General features: G+C 44.8%; 1 protein-coding gene across 3 annotated transcripts; it reads left to right on the forward strand.

The window, feature by feature from the left end:
- The first annotated feature begins 506 nt into the window (after positions 1 to 506).
- On the forward strand, positions 507 to 19722 carry Cdc25a (cell division cycle 25A). Of its 3 annotated transcripts, none has more exons than XM_050139481.1 (15): positions 509 to 1094; positions 2025 to 2101; positions 3853 to 3895; positions 4829 to 4865; positions 5529 to 5627; positions 7077 to 7196; positions 8866 to 9000; positions 9736 to 9810; positions 9978 to 10154; positions 13726 to 13824; positions 14929 to 14991; positions 15087 to 15185; positions 15794 to 15924; positions 17587 to 17698; positions 17893 to 19722. In XM_050139481.1, exons 1-15 carry the CDS (start codon positions 925 to 927, stop codon positions 18031 to 18033), a joined length of 1578 nt encoding a protein of 525 aa, XP_049995438.1. In that variant the 5' UTR covers positions 509 to 924; the 3' UTR covers positions 18034 to 19722. The 3 variants fall into 3 exon arrangements, with proteins under 3 accessions (XP_049995439.1, XP_049995438.1, XP_049995437.1); XM_050139480.1 differs by having other exon boundaries at positions 510 to 1094; positions 5526 to 5627; XM_050139482.1 differs by lacking the exon at positions 17587 to 17698 and having other exon boundaries at positions 507 to 1094; positions 5526 to 5627.
- The last annotated feature ends 245 nt before the right edge of the window (positions 19723 to 19967 follow it).

Raw genomic sequence — 19967 nt, forward strand, 5'->3', positions numbered from 1 at the left:
TAAGGGAGGGAGGGAGGGAGGGAGGGAGGGAGGGAGGGAGGGAGGGAGGGAAGGAAGGAAGGAAGGAAAGAAAGAAAACCAACCAAACAAAATCAGAGCTTGGATGCTTGTGAAGGAAAGGAGGGATCCATGGTGCTACATAATTAGAGAAGAGTCAAAACTAGGTCCAGGTGGCCTTCTAGTCCGTATGCCCCCTAGGGATGTGCAGCGCGGGAACTACACTACCCAGGATGCAACTGGAAAGGAGCAGCCGGCCTTTCCGTCCGGACTAGCGCCCCGCAGGGAGTTTCATTGACTTCTGAGCCCCCTTCTCATTTCTGCCACCTCCCAACTCTTCAGGCCTAGCTCGGCCAGAGAGAGGGAGTGGCTTCGAGGAGGCCCGCGAGAGTCTTCCTCTTTTCCTTCTTATTGGTCCAGCTCAGCTGTCATTCGGGAGCGAGGGGAAGTTTGCTTCCTGATTGGTGAATTCCGTTTGGCGCCAAGTAGGAAAGGGGCGGGGCGGCGGCGTTCCTAGTTGTGCAGCAATTAACGCTAAGGCCACTTTGGTGGTGACTGTGGTAAGGGTCGCTTCTTTGCTCGTCGGGGACGGAGCAAGGAGGCTAGTTATTCCGGGCGGTCGCCTCGAGACTCTCGGCCCGCGGAGTTTGGATTTAATCTCGAGGTTGCAGGCGCCCGCCGCGGGCCTCGCGGGGCCGAGAGGGAAGCACCGGTGCCTGTGGCCGGCGCCTGCCGAGTCCCCGACGCTCGCCCGTCCGCGCCGCCGCCCGTGGCGGTCGCGTCTCGGAACCGCGGGGTCGTGTTTGTGTTTGACCCGCGGGCGCTGGCGGCGTGGCACGCGGCTGAAGCCGGTGCCAGCGGGGCGGGGCCCGGCGCAGCGGAGGCGGAGGAAGACGGAGCGGGAGTCCGGGCAGGCCCGGCGGCGCCATGGAACTGGGCCCGGAGCCCCCCCACCGCCGCCGCCTGCTCTTCTCCTGCAGCCCCACTCCTGCTCCGCAGCCCACGGGGAAGGCGCTGTTTGGCGCGTCGGCTGCTGGCGGACTGTCCCCTGTCACCAACCTGACGGTCACCATGGACCAGCTGGAAGGGCTTGGCAGGTGAGAGACCGGCGAGCGATGCCCCAGGCCGCTGGCCTTTGGTCGACCCTTGGGATGATCTAGCAGGACGCAGGGTTTGTCCAGCTGGTCCTGATGCTCGGATTCGGGATGGCCTAGCCAGGACCCGCCATGTGCACCCTCCCCCCCGGGCAGAATGTTGGGCGGGAGAGGCCGTTCGGATAGTCCAGGGCTATCCTCAGCCCGAGCCAGACCGGGGAGCGAGGGAGACTGCTGGGCTGAGTATCTTGTTCACCCCGTTCAGATTTCTCTGTCTCTGTTCCAGGGAACTCTGGAATCTATCCCCACGGGGGGGAATGGGCCCTGCTAGGCCCTCACTTCTACTTTTTATGCTGAACAGCCGCGCCGGATCTGAGTTTCCTGTAAGCTTTGTTCCTTCTCAACAAAGGGACATGGCATTTCTTTTCTTGGATTTCTACAAAGTCTATGCAGGCTCTTGGCCGGCACGTTTCTTCCAGCTCCCCGTCTACTTTCTCATAGCTAGCCCTTTTTTCTTAACTTTTCTGTGTTGGAAATATTTGTGCGCTACACTACCACAACAGCAAAAACAGATTCCTCTATTTTTAGTGAAGTTATTTTTCCTTCAGTCGTAGGACTCTCCTTTTCTAAACAGGTCAGGATTTTTCCAGCCCCTGAAGAGCTGGGATTCCTGTCCTCCTCACCTTTGCCCTTACTTCCAGCATAGTACCTCTCCTTTAAGGAAATAACCCAGCATTTGCCACAGGCATGGCCTACAATGTGGCCCAAGGCCAGACCCACTCCTTTCTTTGTTCAAATGCCAACTGGGTTCTGGGTGGCCAAGTGTGAGTGTGGGGTGGCCTTGGTTTTGTCTCAGAATTTGTTCGGCAGCCTGGCTGCTTTTTAATTATGTCCTAGGAATTGCTCATGCGGAGGTATTTCTCTTGGTTTCAGTGAGTGTGAGAAGCCAATGGAGGTGAGAAACAACAGCAGTCTACAGAGAATGGGCTCCTCTGAATCGACAGATTCAGGTACTACTATTTATGAGTGTGTGCACGTATATATGGAGGTGCCTGCCAAGATCAGAAGGCATTTAGAAGAGGCCCTGAAACTGGAGAATTACAGGCCACTGTGAGCTGTCTGATTTGGGTGCTGGCAACTGAATTTGTCCCTCTACAGGAGCACCAAGTGCCATTAACCAGTGAACCAGCTCTTCAGTCCCTCATTTTTCAAAATTTATATGTAGATCACATTGGGCTCAAACTCAGAAATCTGTCTGCCTCTTACCTCTTGTGCGCTGTGGTTAAAGGTGTGGATTACTGTGCCCCAGCCGGATCCAGGTATTTGTTCGATCTTTGCCATTCACCTTTGAGCCAGCCATGTGGAGAGTACTATTGGGAACTTCCCACATCATGTCTCTTTCCTAGGAACTTAACTGGTAACACTATGTGTAGAAATCATGGCGTGACATGCTGTTCGGTGTGAAGGGAGCAGTTTATGAAGAGAAAATAAGTGTTGAGTCTCTCTTCTTTCTTTTTTTTTAATTATGTATACAATATTCTGTGCCTGTATGCCTGCAGGCCAGAAGAGGGCACCAGACCTCATTACAGTTGGTTGTGAGCCACCATGTGGTTGCTGGGAATTAAACTCTTAACCTCTGAGCCATCTCTCCAGCTTGAGTCTCTTTTCTTTTTAAAAATAACTTCATTTTTATTTTATATGTGTGGGTATACTTTCTACATCCTATGTAGATTAGATCCATGTATGTCTCTTGCTTTATGTTTAAAAACCACCGATGAGTGAGTAAATATGATTATTGTCTTTCTGGGTCTAGGCTACCTCACTCAATAATGTTTCCTAGCTCCATCCATTTTCCTGCAAAATTCAAGCTGCCAATATTTTTTTCTTCTGTGTAGTATTCCATTGTGTAAATGTACATTATTTTCCTTATCTATTCTTTGGTTGAGGAGCATTTAGGTTGTTTCCAGGTTCTGGCTATGACAAAGCTGCTATGAACATAGTTGAACACATGTCCTTGTGGCACGATTGAGCATCCAAAAGTGTATTGTACCCAAAAGTGGTATTACTGGGTCTTGAGGAAGGTTGTTTTCTAATTTTCTGAGAAATCACACTGACATCCAAAGGGGTTGTACCAGCTTGTATTTCCACCAGCAATGCAGAAGTGTTCCCTTTTCCTCACAACCTCTCATCAGTGTTTTTGACCTTGGCCATTCTTATAAGTATAAGATGGAATCTCAGAGTTGTTTTTTTTTTTTTTAATTTTTTATTTATTATGTATACAACATTCTGCCTCCATGTATGCCCACACACCAGAGGAGGGCGCCAGATCTCATTACAGATGGTTGTGAGCCACCATGTGCTTTCTGGGAATTGAACTCAGGACCTCTGGAAGAGCAAACAGTGCTCTTACCCACTGAGCCATCTCTCCAGCCCCTCGGAGTTGTTTTGATTTGCATATCTCTGATGCTCCTGTCCACTCTTTAAGACACAACCTCACTGTGTACAGCAGACTGGCCTCTTGGAACTCATACCTAGATGGTTATATTTTTCATTCCCATAAATTAGTTATATGATTTGAAAATAAAATAATTCCACAAAAGGATATGGGTCACACTTATCTGAAAAGCAGTCTTGATATCAGTTGTCTCTTGAATCTTGTTTCTCTTATTGGTATTTGAAAATAGAAGAGAATCTGTGGAATAGTTAGAAAATGTTACTTAAAAACATTGTTTCCTAAGAATTTTGTTTTTATTTCTCAAAGGTTTCTGTCTAGATTCTCCTGGGCCCTTGGACAGTAAAGAAAAGTATGTATTCCTTGCTTTTAACTTTTATGCTTAGAAGAAAAGTTTTCCTTAATCAGGCCTACTGGCACAGGCTGTAGTCTCAGCTGCTTGGGAATTTAAGGCAAAAGGGTCAGAGATTCAAGGCCCTGTCTCAATAAAGGTGAAGGGGCTAGAGAGATGGCTTAATGGTTAAGAACACTCGATATTCTTCCAGAAGACCTGAGGTCAATTCCCAACACCCACATAGCAGCTCACAACTCTTCAGTAACCGAGGGGATCTGACACCCTCATCCAGACACACAGGCAGGCAAAACAACAATGCATATAAAATAAAGATAAGTTATTTTTTAAAAATAAAAGAAAATGAAGAGCTCAGTGATAGTGCTTGTGTGGCGTGTGTGAGACCTTGGATTTGCTAAAAAGAAGAGGACAGAAACTTGTTCATTGGTTCTTGATATGGGATCTCATTATGTAGCCCTGACTAGTCTGGAACTCAGATATACCTGCTTCTGCCTCCTGGGTGCTGGGATTAAACTTGTGTGCCCTTACTTGTTGTCCAGACTTGCTAATCTTTGGGTGAATATTTCATGCAGTGGGCTAGACCTCTGCAGTTGGCTGTTAGCAGTGAGATGCACTGCTGAGAATGAATACATTGTTTTGTGTCAGCAGTTGCCAGGATATTCCCTCCTTTTTCTTAGCTGTGGTTTCCCTTGCTCCACCTTTTGGCATTAAAGCCTTAAATGAATGTATGTATTTTAAGAGATACCAGGTTTTTCAGTCTCGATGCCTAGTGTTTTGGGTTGCTCCTGGGACTGGAGAAGCTTTAGACATTCATTCTTGAATATCTTTGCTACAATGAGACTTGCCCACCCACTCCCCAAACTATAGGTTAAGCAATGTGAATCTGCTGATATACATACCTCTTGTCACATTTACCTTTTGATCTCATTACAGCCTTGAAATTTCCCTGAGGAGAATACATTCCTTACCTGTAAGTTCCGTTGTCATTTTGAGCTAATACCTGTAAACTGCCCCCAAATGTCAGCAGTGCCTACATTTCTAAGACTGAGCAGCAAGGCATTACCTAGAACAGCTTCAACAGTCTGCCTCTTGTGGACTTTGTCCTCAGTCCCAGTTTATCAAGCCAGGAAAGGTTCCTATTACGCAACTGGTACTAGGTTTGACACTATAATATACCTGCCAAAGGGGCTATAAGCCTTATATGATTAGGCGTAAGGCCATTCTAAGTTATAGTGTTGGTCACATTTACTGGTTATCTGCTGTAGTATATGGGAAGCTAGCTCTCCCAACCCCTACTTCATTTCTTTAAGAAGGCGGTGGTGACCCCAGCACTTGGGAGGTGAAGACAGGCAGATCTCTGAGTTTGATTGATGCCTGGTCTACAGAGCAAGCTCCAGGACAGCCAGAGCTGTTACATAAAGAAATCCTGTCTCAAAAATGAGGTTTTGGCTGGGTGTAATGGGTGAAACCTGTAATCTTAGCACTTGGAGACTGAGGCAGGAGGATTATCTCAAACATAAGGCCAGTCTGGGATGCAGGGTGAAACCCTATCTCAAAAAAATAAAAAGGAAAGCTGAATTTTCCATTGTGTTTCTTTACTGAATTCAATTTCTCTTTTTTTCTTTGGTAGCAGAAACTCTTGGGTTGTAGCCCAGCGCTAAAGAGGAGCCATTCTGATTCACTAGACCATGACATCTTTCAGCTCATCGACCAGGATGAAAATAAGGAAAATGTGAGTATAGTATCCACAGGGTAACCCAGGCTGGGAGGGAAGCCTCCCAGTGTCAGTGGCTTACAAGCCAGGTGGCTGGGCTGCTGCCTGATGACTAAGTTATGGAAAGCCACACCAGGCCTTTGCAGAGAAGTCTGCTGCAGGAATGTCTGTTAGTCTCTTACATGTCAAGAATTTAGAATGGTACCTGGCAGGTAAATATGGCTGGGTTTTAGTAAGTAGTTTTTGTGAGGTGTATTTATATCCATAAATAGTTTTTTCTAGAAGTGTTTACTCAAGGTTTTTCCTTTTTTGGCGCTAACACTTAGGTGACTTGTAAGTGTGTGAAAATCTGGATTGTGTTTGGAAAACATGTTCCACACTGGGCCTACCTAGCAGCATGTTTTCCTTACACCTTATTTTCTGTGAATAACTGCCAAGAATATAAACACTAGAATATTGAGCCAAAATCCAAAGCCATGCGAGTTCTGTGAGTCTCAGAATATCTGAAATAGTGGCTTTGAGGATGATGTGGTTATCTAGAAGCATGACTTTCCCCCTAAACTTTGCAGGGTGGCGTGTCTAAAGCAGCCGCTCTACTTTCGTATGTTTATTATTTCTCATTCCCTGCTAAAATGCCAGAGTTTATCACCCTTAAAATTTCTAGGTTTAATATAAAACCAATTGCCTGTAGGAATGCAGATTCTGTTTGTGCCATGGATTCCCTTGTGTGCATGGAGCAGTCTGTCCACCTCTAGTACTACCAGACCACAGTTGTAGAATCTGGCTCTTGATCCAAGCTTGACTTCTCCAAGGCTGCCTTCCTAGAAGCTTTGTTCTAAACAGGAATAATAACATAGGCTAAAGAACTTTCTGGAGGTGTTCTTCAAGATCTAATCTGGAAGACCTAGTTTCCATTTTGAAGCTAGCCTGGTCTATAGAAAGTTCCAGGACAGCCAGGACTATTACACTGAAAAACTCTAATTGGGGGTGGGAGGGAGGAGGCCTATTTTCCTTACTTGTAAAATAGGAGCAGTCAGGTTGTATTTGATGGTTAGACAAGTTTATGTTCAGAAAGTATTTAGTAATATAAAAACTGCTACTAGCAATTGCTGTTTTTAGTACTTAAGATTGGATGTATGGGGCTGGAGAGGTGGCTCAGGTTAAGAGCACTGGCTGCTCTTCCAGAGGTCCTGAGTTCAATTCCCAGCAACCACATGATGGCTCACAACCATCTGTAATGAGATCTGGTGCCTTCTACTGGCCTATAGGGTATTTGTAGGCAGAATACTATATACATAATAAATAAATCTTTTAAAAAAAAGATTGGATGCATGCATTTTTGTGTTTATGGGTGTTTTGTGTTGATGTACCATGTATGTGCAACTTTATTTACCTGCCAAGCCATCCCACCAGCCTTAAAGCTGTTTTTTATGGACAGTAGAAAATATATCGAATATTGTTTTGCAGGAAGCATTTGAATTTAAAAAGCCTGTAAGACCTGCATCTCGTGGCTGCTTCAATGTTCATGTACATGAGGAGAATAAAGATCTCTTCACATACAGGCAGAACTCAGCCCCAGCTCGTATGGTATGTGTTGTGACTTTCATATAGGGAATTCATCATGGGAATAGGATTTGCAACACTGCAGTCATGTGTGCATGCATGCATTCATGTGTGTCATACCAGTATGAAATTTATTAATGCTGAGCGTATGGTGAATGCCTATAACCCAAACACTTGGAAGGTAAAGGGAGGAGGACCAGAAATTCAAGATTTTTTTTCATCTTTGCCATGATTTCAAGGCCAGCCTGGGCTACATGAAATCCTAGTTTCAAAAATTAAAAAAAAAAAAAAAGGCAAAGATTGTTTTTAAAAAGATTAAAAAAAATTTTTTTTTTAAAGGAAGTTTACTATTATTTTAGTTGACTCATGTCTGTAAACCCAGCATTTGAAAGGCTGGGCCTGTGAATTATCTGGAGTTACCTCATTTGGCAGATTAGGAAGTTTCATTAGAGAAGCTGATTTATTTGACAAAAGACATGTAAATAGTATACCAGAATTTAACTGTAGATTCTCTAGTTCATAACAGTTTGAGAATATACTGAAATAGAAAATATTTGGATGCTTGGGAATCAGAATGCCAAGATTTTCTGTGATTGCTTGATCATTAAAGGCACTGATAGTTATAGGTGCTGCAGACTTTTTTAAAGAGCCGGTGTTAATTTTACTGGTTTGGCTTTTGTTTATAGAATGGAGATTCTTGTTTGCATGTTTTGAGACAGAATCTCTTAAACCCCAGGCTAGCTTCAACTTTTCTATGTAGTTCAAAATTTCTTGAACTCATAATGCTCCTGTCTCTAGAATTACTAGTGTTTGCTACCACAGCCAACTGGTTTCCAGGTTTGGGTGTCAAATAGGTGAGCTGTCTGATCTGGTAACCTTAAACATCAGTTTCCTTTTATTAAACAAATAGCAGAGGATTCTTTGGATATGTTGGTACAGGTAGTTCCAGCTTCTTCAGGGGCTAATGCAGGGTGAGTCTAGGAGCACTTGGTCTTGAGGAAGAACACAGGGATTAACTAGAGATGTGTCCTGGAGTTTAAATGGGGTTATAGCTGCAACGATTTTGTTGTAATGTCTAGGACATAATCATAATCCCTCAATTTAAAATTGAGCAGGTATGTTTTAATTCTTTTTTGGTTTTTGAGAGAGGGTTTCTCTGTGTAGTCCTGGCTGTCCTGGAATTCACTCAGTAGACCAGGCTGGCTTTTAACTCTGACATTTGCTTGTCTCTGCCTCCCAGTTGCTAGGATTAAAGGTGTGTATCACGGCTGCCTGTCTAAAATCATTTTTATTTTTAATTATGTGTGGGGGGGGTGCATATGAATGAGTACAGATGCCTGAGGAGGCCAGAGGCTAGGATCACATGGAGCTACAACTCCAGGAAGCTGTGAGCCGTCTGAGGTGGATGCTAAGAATCAAACATTTGTGGGGGTGAACATCTGATTATATGCTATCGCAGCTTATATATGGTAGTGCATATAAACTCATGAGCTAGGCAGTGGTGATCACCCTTAATCCCAGAAGCAGGGTGATCTCTGAATTCAGAACCTGGTCTGCAGAGTGAATTCCAGAACAGTCGCAGCTACATGAGAAACCCTTTCTCAGGACCAGGGAACCCATTGCTTTCCCCTGACCTCTGAGGACACCAGGTTCACATATGGTGCACTTGCATGTCTTCTGTTTTGTCTTCTAGCTCTCTTCAAATGAAGGTGATAGCAGTGAGTCTGGAAACTTCAGTCCTCTTTTTACATCCCAGTCACCTGTGAAAGCCACTTTGTCTGATGAGGATGATGGCTTCATAGATCTTCTGGATGGAGAGAATCTAAAGGTATCATCTGTGGGTGCATGGTTATGCCTACATTCTAGACACCACTGGAGAAGCCTCCTACATAAAAACAGTTCCTGGGGTCTCAGCTGGCTGAATAGTTCATTTTATGAGATTATTGAGACTTCCCTGCTTGACTAAATCCTGTTGCAGGGTGGAAGGCCACATGATACTGGTGAGGTCCTTCTGTCTTACTGCTAGTCGGGCTTTCAGGAGTAGGGAAATAAAAAGTTTATTATTTCATAATTATACACATATCTTCTAAATTTAGGGATTTTTTTATATTATGTGCATTGGTATTGTGCTTGCATGTATGTCTGTAGGAGTGTGTAGGAGTTAGACAGTGGTGAGCTCCCATGTAGATGCTGGGAATTGAACCTGGTTCTCTGGAAGAAGAAACAGTTCTCTTAACTGCTGAGCTATCTCTCCATCTCTTCAGATACTTCTGTAGCTAAGATATAACAAGGTTCAAGTTCTTTTGTACTAGCCTTCCCTGGTGGTGCGTGCCTGTAATCTCGAAATACAGGATGCTGAACAAGGTTGCCATACACTACAAGTTAGGCCAGCCTATGCTCTAGGCTCTTTCTCCAATCACAAAACAAAAATTATTCAGACTTGTTTGGCATTCTTTAGGAAAGTTAATTACAAAGCATTTAGATTAATGCTAATCTGGGCTGGGTCCTTTTCTTCCGTTTCCTCTGCTGGATCTGTTTAAAAGCAGTTTTTCTCTTCCTCTAGAATGATGAAGAGACCCCTTCATGCATGGCAAGCCTCTGGACAGCTCCCCTTGTCATGAGAAGACCTACAAACCTTGTAAGTTATTCCGGTATGTGGAGTTTTGAGTAGTTGAGCCACTGAACAAAGTAGTCCTTAACTATGTTGACTGGAATAACCTAGGATTTAGGACCTAGGTTTTAGACTGATTGTCATTCAAGTGGTCAAATTTTAATCCAGAGTGGATCTGTCTCTTTTACCCTAAGGGCAATCGGTGCAGGCTGTTTGACTCCCCTTCCCCGTGCAGCTCCAGCAGCAGCTCCAGCACTCGGTCCCTGTTGAAGAGAACAGAACGATCTCATGAAGAGTCTCCTCGAAGAAGCACGAAGCGGAGGAAGAGTGTGTCCAGTCCTGTCAAAACAGATATAGAGCCAACCCAAGAGGTTAGTTGTGCAAGCTCTCCTTTGGTCTAGAGTGATAACTGTCTTTCAGTTCTAAACATTTCTACTTGATGGTCCTATCCTTGCCAAGCCTTACTCTATTTTTCTAAGACAGGGTACGGGGTTTCTGTGTATATTCCTAACTGTCCTGGAACTCTATAGACCAGACTGTCCTTGAATGCAGATCAGCTAGCTTCTGCCTCTGCATTGCTGGCATTGAAGGAATGTACTACCATCTAGCCTAGAATGTTTCTGATGGTGAAATACAGCTCTATTTTTTTCTTCTGTTCTGTTTGTTTTATTTAGGCGTTGTGTTATTTGTTTCTATTAGGTTTTTCTTTTGCTTTGGCATTTGAGGCAGGGTCTTGCTCTATGTTCAGGCTGGCCTGGACCTTAAAGTGACCTTCCTGTCTTTGTCCTGGTGCTGGGATTACAGGTATGCACTACCATACATGACTTTTATCAGTCTCTCATTATCTGTGCTATACCTTTTTTTTAAAAAAAGATTTATTTATTATTGAGTATTCTGCCTGCATGTCAGAAGAGGGCACCAGATCTCATTATAGATGGTTGTGAGCCACCATGTGGATGCTGGAAATTAAACTCAGAACCTGGAAGAATAGCCAGTGCTCTTAACCTTGGAGCCATCTCTCTAGCCCCTGTGCTATATCTTTTTTTGTCTGTCTTGTTAAAGAACTTGACAGTTGTCACAAATCTAGGGGTTGCCACTGGTCCATGCTCTTATTATCCCTAGATTTTTCAGAGGGGTCGTAGGCCAGAGCATGGTTCGATTTGGCATATACTGCCAAATAGTTTTCCAGAATGGTGTATTCAATAGCAGTGTATGAGTTGCACTTGTTCTATATTTCTGAGTAGTATTTGGTGTATAGCTAGTTGTTCATTTTAGGTGTTTGTATTACTTACTTTTCCATTGCTGTGAAAAAACACCATAACAAAGCCAACTTTAGAAAGAAGAGTTTGTTAACCGGGAGGTCATGCGTGTGCCTTTAATCCTAATACTCCAAAGCAGAGACAGGTAGATCTCTGAGTTCCAGGATAGCCAGGACTACACAAAGAAACCCTGTCTCGAACAACCAATAAAAAAAGAACAGGGCTGGAGAGATGGCTCAGAGGTTAAGAGCATTACTTGCTCTTCCAAAGGTCCTGAGTTCAATTCCCAGCAACCACATGGTGGCTCACAACCATCTGCCATAAGGTCTGGTGCCCTCTTCTGGCCTTCAGGCATATACACAGAAAGAATATTGTACACATAATAAATAAATATTTTAAAAAAAAAGAACAACGAAACCCAGTGACAAATCCTCTAGCAGTATAGCTTCTGAGCCTCCCAAAGCAGTGTCATCAATAGGGACCACATATTAATGCTCCAACTATAGGAACATCTCGTTTTAAACCGCCCTATTTTTTTTTTTTTTTTTTTTTTCGAGACAGGGTTTCTTTGTGGCTTTGGAGCCTGTCCTGGCACTAGCTCTGTAGACCAGGCTGGTCTCGAACTCACAGAGATCCGCCTGCCTCTGCCTCCCGAGTCCTGGGATTAAAGGCATGTGCCACCATTGCCCGGCTCCACGCCAGTATTTTAGTGGTGATATGGTATCTGGATTTGTGGAAGTTCATTCTTTTGTTATTCTGTGGGTTTGGCTGTTTTTAATGATCTATGTGTGTGATTGTTTTGTGTGCATGCCTGGTACCCACAGGTCAGAAGGCATTGGAGCACTAGAATTGCTCATGGTTGTGATCTGCCATGTGGATGCTAGAAACTAAATTCTACAAGTGTTCTTGACTGTTGAACCATTTCTCTATTACGGGGGTCGGGGAGTTGGTTTGTTTGGGTTTTTATGGGTAGGGGCATATAGCCACAGTGAACATGTGGAGGTCAGAGTACTGCTTGGAGACATTTATTTCCCTTTCTACCATGTAGGTCCCAGGTATAGAACTCAGCAGCAAAGAATCTTGCTGTGCCATCTTACTGGCCCCTGTATGGTTTTGTTTGTTGTTGGTTTTTCGAGACAGGGTTTCTCTAGCTTTGGGGCCTGTCCTGGAACTCCCTCAGTAGACCAGGCTGGCCTTGTCTATCAAGTGAGATCTGCCTTTGCTTCCTGAGTGCTGGGATTAAAGGCCTGTATCACCATTGCCCAGCTCTTTTGTTGGGGAGATCTTGAATTTTTGATTCCTGTCTCCCTAGTGCTGGAATCGCTACTATGCCCAGATTTGTTTGGTTTGAGTTTTTGGGTTTTTTTGGAGACAGGGTTTCTCCTGTCCTGGAACTCATTCTGTAGGCCAGTCTGGCCTTGAACTCACAGATCCTCCTGCCTCTGTGCTGGGATTAAAGACACCACTGTCTGACATGTGGTTTCTTTTAATGGGAAATAGGGTTTAGAGAAAGTACTGTGTACTCTAAGGGTACAGTGATCTTCTAAGTGAAGCGAGGGGAGGGGGCGGGGGGGGGGGACCTATCATCAAAGACAGCTGTCCGGAGCTGTCTCAGCTCTAACCTGACAGGCTGGGCTTGGGAAAGAATCTTAAGGTGCTCACTCATCTCCACCCTCTTCTTTTTTTTTTTTTTTTTTTTTTTTTTTTAAGTAATACTATTTTGGTGCAATACCTGTGGATGCCCTGACTTGTGAGGAGGTCAGAACACAACTTCCCAGAGTTGGTCTCTCTCCACCATGGGTTCCCAGGATTGCTAGCAGGCATATAATATACAAGTACTTTCACCCTCTGAGCTGCCTCTCTGGCCTCATCATGCCTTTGACAGATTTATACTCTGTCCTTGGAGGAGGGGGTGTAATGGTTGGTTCAAAGTCCAAATCTCCCTCCCTGGATATAAATGTTCAGGTTGCTTCTAGATTACTAGTTCTCAGGCCTGCTTACACAGTGGTTCCTTTTGTCCCTGTTTGCTGGAGCTGTGCCAGGCTGCAAGAGGACAGCCTAGAGCACAGAAGGCTATTTAGAGCAATCTAAGTGATCTTTACAACTTCTTGAGTCTGTTTTCTCACAAAACAACCTTATCAGAAGTTGGTGGACTCTGCTGAGATAAAGTAATTACATTTCATTTTGTGAGATACAGGACAATGATCTGTTTTGGTGTTGGATTTGGTTTTTGTTTTCTTGTTTGTTTTAAGGCAAATATAGCCTTGACTGGGCTCAAGCTTGTAGCAGTCCTCCTTATTTCTAGTATTGCCATGCCTCAGCCTGATATTATCAGCTTAATAGTTCTCTTTATGAACAGTGAAAAAGAAAGTTGCTAGATATGTGGGCATACCTGTAATCCTTATGGATCTCTGAGTTTGATGTTAGCCTAGTCTCCATTAGCAAGCTCTAGAGTTCCAGGTCAGCCAAAGATACATGGTAAAAAGGACAGAGGGGGTTTTCAGAAAAATTCAACTATTTAATAAATAATAGGACCTATCTTTTTCCTTCTGATTCATCACAATGTCTTACCCTTAGTGTATCATCCCTATTCCAGTCTCCTACCATGGCCAAGGTAGGCCAAGGTATTTTTAGGAGTTCAGTCAAAACCTTGGGGTCAATTTCTACCTTTGGTTTGTTACAGCTTCTACACCAGTCTTTATCCCTGACATCTTCACCCAAAGGAACCATTGAGAACATTTTGGACAGTGACCCGAGAGACCTTATAGGGGATTTCTCCAAGGTAATCGCAAGAAGCATTATCTATCTAGTTGGGATTGTCCTAGGGAGGTGGTGGGGTAGCTAGAACCCTACTTAGCTTTTCTCCTTCCTCAAGATGGCTCCTGGGATGCCTCCAAGGCAACAGTTTAAAAAGTAAAAGATAGGGAACAAGTTGAGCTTCTGATGATGAGGTCTTTGAGACTGTTGCTAGCTTAGTGGTTTCCTGTGTGGCTACCCACCTTCACTCTGACCCATAGTGCAGGTTTCTGGGAACTGGGCTTCTGACTAAAAATAATAATCAAGTCTAGCCTAATCTACATATAGATTCCCTGTCTCAAAATAAAAAGAGAAAACAGGGAATTTGAAGAGAAAAACAAGTAAAGCTCTGTGTAACATTCAACTTGAGTTGAGACTGTTGGCTGTTTGTCTTGTGGTCATGGGTAAGCTCTTAGTTGGGCCAGTTGTCCTCTAAGTAACACTGCCACACTCCTCTTAAGGCTGGACCAAGGCTGTCTTTCCATTCTTATTGCCTAACTCCATGCTGGGCAACCAGGTGCTTATCAGATGAGCAAATTGTCTTGCTTCCAAGGCAGGGTCTCTAAAGTCATCTTAGGCTGTTCCCTCGTCTCACATCCCACTCAGGCTGGAGGTAACCTTTATGACCCTCCTGCCTCTTCGTGCTTCAGTGACTCTATCTGGTTCTCCTCACTGCGTTTTTAAGTCTTCATACTCTAGCCACTGTGTGTTCCTGACTAAAAATGAGGAAAAAGGAAATCATCTGTGTTCAAATCTAACCTCAGGGTGACTAGTTCTTAGCTAGCCAGCCTGGCCTATACTGCCTCAAAGCTGAACATGGTGGCTCATGCCCTTAATCCCAGGGGCAGGCACATCTCAATGAGTTTGGAGCAGACTGGTCTACATAATGAGAACTTGCCTCCTTAACAAACAACCATTATATATCCAGGGGTTAGTTAAGTGCACAGAAGGGTAATTAGCATATACCATTCATTTATGTTTGTTTCTGGGTTTGTTTTTTTGAGCTGCTTCCTACCTGTGGGGCAGCAGAGTGAACGGCATTCTTAAACTTTCACATTCCCCTAAGTATCTTCTGTTTCCTTTTTTAAAGGGTTATCTCTTCCATACGGTCTCTGGGAAGCATCAAGATTTGAAATACATTTCTCCAGAAATTGTAAGTCAGACGTGTGGAACCCACTGCACATAGGAAGTTGGAATCCTGTTAACTGACTGCTAACAGTGACGCCCCACCGTCCTTTCTCTTCGTAGATGGCATCTGTTTTGAATGGCAAGTTTGCCAATCTCATTAAAGAGTTTGTTATTATTGATTGCCGATACCCATATGAATACGAAGGAGGTCACATCAAGGTTTGGATTCTTGACTTATTTTCTTAGGGGGCTTAGAGGTGGGGTATTGGTGCCTCTCAGCTGATGGTGAGAACTGAATGAATGTTCCTGTTAGTTCCTCTCTACTGCTGCCTTGCAGTGCTCTCCCTTGTCTGACCCTCATGCTTTCCTGTGGCAGGACCTTTCTAGGTAGCATCCCTGTTGTCTAAGCTGTGCAATGGAGCCACAAAGGGTTCCATAGCATTTGAGATATAATAAATATAAATGTTTGACCAGTCCAGCAACATGCCTGCCTTAATGTTTGTACCAGGCCTCTGTTCTATAGTCAAGGTGCCTACCTGGTGGAAGGTCATGTTAGAACACATAGTTCTAGAAAGAAAGGAACTGGTCACAAAACAACACTTTAATACCCTATAAAGCAGTGTTTAAATGTGGTGGCCCAGCACTTTAAATTTGAGATATTCCTAGTTCTTACATTTGTTGCTGAATGGGCGAAGTATATAGACCTACAGAGAAAGCCTCATTGAGAGTTGCGCCAGGAGATCTGCAGAGTTGTGAACTAGTCTGAGGAGCTTGCTCTCATTGAGTCTACTTCAAGTGTGACTCAGCAGGATCTGGTGTCTTCAAAGGGTGCTGTGAACTTGCACATGGAAGAAGAGGTTGAGGACTTCTTGCTCAAGAAACCTATTGTGCCTACCGATGGCAAGCGTGTCATTGTCGTGTTCCACTGTGAGTTTTCTTCTGAAAGAGGCCCTCGCATGTAAGTACCACATGAATAAGGCTTGGCGGGGCAGAAGCTTCATGATGTTTTTGTGGAGCCTGGTAATCTGCTTTTTTCACTAGCAGCAAAATGGTAGCCTGTCAGGTACTCTCTTGTGTACACTTCAGGTCACTCTAGTGCTTTAGTCTGCACATGACGTGTAAACCTGGCTTCTATGAGAGCCAATTCTCTGTATAACATAGTTTCCCTTGATTCTGTTTCCTGGTCAGTGATTTGTTTCACAAACGGTCTTTTAAAATTATTGCTGTTCATTTACATTGTGTACGTAGAGTTCAGAAGACAGCTTGAGACTGTTCTACCATGTGGATTTCTGCATCAACTCAGGTTGCCAAGCACCTTTATCTGCTGAGCCTTTTTTTGAGACAGGGTTTCTCTGTGTAATCCTGGCTGTTCTGGAATTTGCTCTGTAGTCCAGATGCTGGGATAAAAGGCCATCAACACCACCCAAGCAGAATTCTTTGTTTTTGTTTGTTTTATTTTCGAGACAGGGTTTCTCTGTAGCTTTGGTGCCTGTCCTGGAACTAGCTCTTGTAGACCAGGCTGGCCTCGAACTCCCAGAGATCTGCCTGCCTCTGCCTCCTGAGTGCTGGGATTAAAGGTGTGTGCCACCACCTCCTGGCTCTAAGCAGATTTCTTGAATATAGTTTATGGACTTAGCTAGTGTTAGCTCAAATGCCATGTTTGACCTCTGTCTTCTTTGACGCCCATTTTCCCCCACTGTTTAGCTCTACTTATTGATCTCCTCATGTAATACCTTTAAATATCAAGCGGTTGTTTCTTATACAAATGTCACCTCTGAAGTCCCCAGACCTCCTGAGTTACATGAGACCCTGTGTCAAAGAAACTTAACTTGCTGACAGGCTGGTGGTCTCGCTCAAGACAGTGATAGAGCACTTGTCTATTGTGTGGTCCTGGTTCAAGCCCAGCACCAAAAGAATGGGAGAGTAGATACCTGCTATATAGCAGATACCATTGAGACAATAAAATGCAGCGCAGCCATTCATTAACGATACATTGGTGAGGCTGAGCATGCATGGGGGCTCAATAAAAGAAAAAGGTTACAGTAAGGACTGGAAAATGCATGTCTTGGTGGTACTTGACTAGCAAGCACAAGGCTTTAGGTTCAATCCTCAGTAATACAGAGAAGTGGATAAATTCAAACTATTGGTACCTACGTTTATTTGTCTTGGTTTTTTCAGGACATGGTCTCTAGCTTAGGTGCCTGTCCTGGAACTCACTCTGTTGACCAGGCTGACCTTGATCACATAAAGATCCACCTGTCTCTGCCTCCCAAGTGCTGAGATTGAAGGTGTACACCATCACCGCCCGGTATATTTTGTAAGGGATAGAAACTGCAGCTTTGTACTCAGGTTTGGGCAGTGTGGACGGACTAGTGAGACGAAGGTTCCATTACTCACTCCCAGGAAGTGTAGAGAGTAGTCTTTCTAAAGGCACAGGAAGGAAGAAGGTGATAGGGGAGTTGCTAGAGGAAATAGAGTGGGCAGGTTGGTTGCAGGCTGCTGCTACAGGTGGTGTCAGCAGTGTGTACTTAGGAAGGAGTGCCTGGACCACTGACTGTTGTCTCCAGTTCCCGTTCACCAAAAGAGGCGACCTGACTTCTCCTTCATTCCTTTTTACTAGGTGTCGATATGTGAGAGAAAGAGATAGGCTTGGCAATGAATACCCCAAACTCCACTACCCTGAGCTGTATGTCCTAAAGGGGGGATACAAGGAGTTCTTCCTGAAATGTCAGGTGAGGTGTCTAGTGAGCGTGTGTCCATGCTGGACCATGGGTTCATAGTTCTGCTTGCTGGGGTTCTGGGGACTAGATGAGCATCCACTAAGCCTCAGGCCTTTGCTTCTCCCAGTCTTCAGCTCTAGGCAAGGGGAAGCCAGATTGTGTGGGGAGCGTCCTGACCTTGTCCTCTTATTCTCATGTCCCTCTAGTCCCACTGTGAGCCCCCCAGTTACCGACCAATGCACCATGAAGACTTTAAAGAAGACCTCAAGAAGTTCCGCACCAAGAGTCGGACCTGGGCGGGGGAAAAGAGCAAAAGAGAGATGTACAGTCGCCTGAAGAAGCTCTGAAGCCAGGCAGTGGTGGCCTAAGCTTCCCTCTGCCCCTTCCCTTTCCCTTTGCTACAGAACAGGAAGCAAAGGAGCCAGCTGTTGTATGTGGAGAACAACCTGGGCCTTCCATGTCTTAAACCTATCTCCTACACTCCAAGTTGGAGCCCAGGGCATCCTACTGTTGCGCTCTTTTGTCCTATAAGACTCCTTCCTTGTCGGGACTGTCTGCCAAAGCTGGACCTGCCACAGCGCAGACCGGAGTCTATAGTCCAGAGCGCTGCATCAATCTGCTCTGACAGCATCCCATGAAGAAGTAGCAGGGGCCTTATTGGGTGGACCCTGGCCTCCTGTTGTGCGGGGAGAGAAGTGGCAAACAGAAGTGCTGCTGGCCAAATACCAAAGATAGGCTGGAAGAGGTCCTCGTGGATGACCCATAACTTTAATTTATTCAGCTTCATCAATTGTTTTTTTTTTTTATTCCTCAAGACTTTTACTTTACTGCTTCATTGAGTCAAAATACTGCCATTCTAGGTAGGGTTTTATCATCCCAGGAACTACCTCTGCTTTTAATTTAAAAAAAAAAAAAGAAAAGAAAAGAATGAAAATGGGGCAGGGATAAGAAAAGGTAAACCTGTTGTGGACAGCGCTAGGAGCTCAGTCACCCCTAGGAGGCGCTGTGGACTGGGATTGCTGCTACTCAAAGTCAAGGACTGAGATACTGGTAAGAGCCTGCACCAGATCCAGACTTGGCTACAGGACATAAGCTAATCTTCCCAGGCCTACCTCTGTCCTTTGTGATCTCCTTGGGAAAGTTTTGTCCCCACTCTCCTCGCTCCAGGTCCCCAGGATAGTGGCTGGTATCTGAGTCACAAGAAAGCACTTCAAGCAGCTTCCATCTGGCCACCCCCAGGCCAGTGCTGGAATGCCGTAGTGTAGGTACCCCAAGGCGAGAGTGGGAAGAGATGAGTGGAGACCACAGAGCTAGGGAGGAGCATGCCCACTGAGTGTCCTTTAAAAAAAAAAGTCATTTTAGGAGTTGAGTATCAAATCAGTGTTGGGTGGGCACCCAAGGATGCGGGGGGCCAGAAGCCCAGGCCATTAGGTGGAAGGAGTGGGCCACGGCCTACAGATGACTGTAGAATTTCTCAGGAGGGAGTGTGGTAAATTTGAATTAAAATGTTCTGGGTTTATCATGTTTTGATTTGAGGGACAGGGAGTCATGAGTCACCTGAATTACCCCCTTAATCTAACCCCGTGGAAGTGAGGCTCTTGAGGGAACATCTCCCTTCTGAGGAGCTGTGCAGCCTGTTTGGTGCCTGTTCATCAACATTCTCAGGTACCAGTCTCCCGGTCATCTTTGCTCCTCTGGGGTCTAGCCAGGTTTTTCTTGGGGAAAGTCTCCCCTCTTACCTCTGCTTTCTATTCTGGGGGTGGGGAGGGAATCAATGATATTAAAGATGGCTAGTTGCTTTGTTATGGGTTTGAGTCACATTTGGCTATAAAACAAATCTTGTTGGAAATATGTTGGGAACAAGGGAATGAGCAGCCTCTTCCCGATGTTGAAATATGTCCCCATTGATCTCTGGTCTGGTTTGTAGAGATTCTGTTAGTTAAATGCTGTAAGGAGAATGGTTTTTTGGATTGTACTGGCTTAGCTAGCATTGTTAACCAACTGTTGCAGGCTCTGCAAATAAAAGTGATCTCGAACCCATGTTTTCTACCTAGTTTCTTATGTACTCAAAGGAAGATTCATTGCCCATAGGGCTCTGGGGTCACCTAACTAAAACTAAGGCAACCACATTTTCTAAGGGGAGTGGCTCAAACAGTCCCATTATCACTGAAGACCAAAAACATCCTTGGGCAGGATGGAATGGGCATGTGCAGTAAGCTTTTGCCTTAGGCAAAGCAGTGTACACCTTTGATCCCTGTGCTCTAGGTGTAGGCCCATGGAC

The sequence above is a fragment of the Alexandromys fortis genome, unplaced genomic scaffold, assembly GCF_014885135.2.
Source record: "Alexandromys fortis isolate MF-2015 unplaced genomic scaffold, M_Fortis_MF-2015_v1.1 scaffold_36, whole genome shotgun sequence".
In the NCBI taxonomy this organism is placed as follows: domain Eukaryota; kingdom Metazoa; phylum Chordata; class Mammalia; order Rodentia; family Cricetidae; genus Alexandromys; species Alexandromys fortis.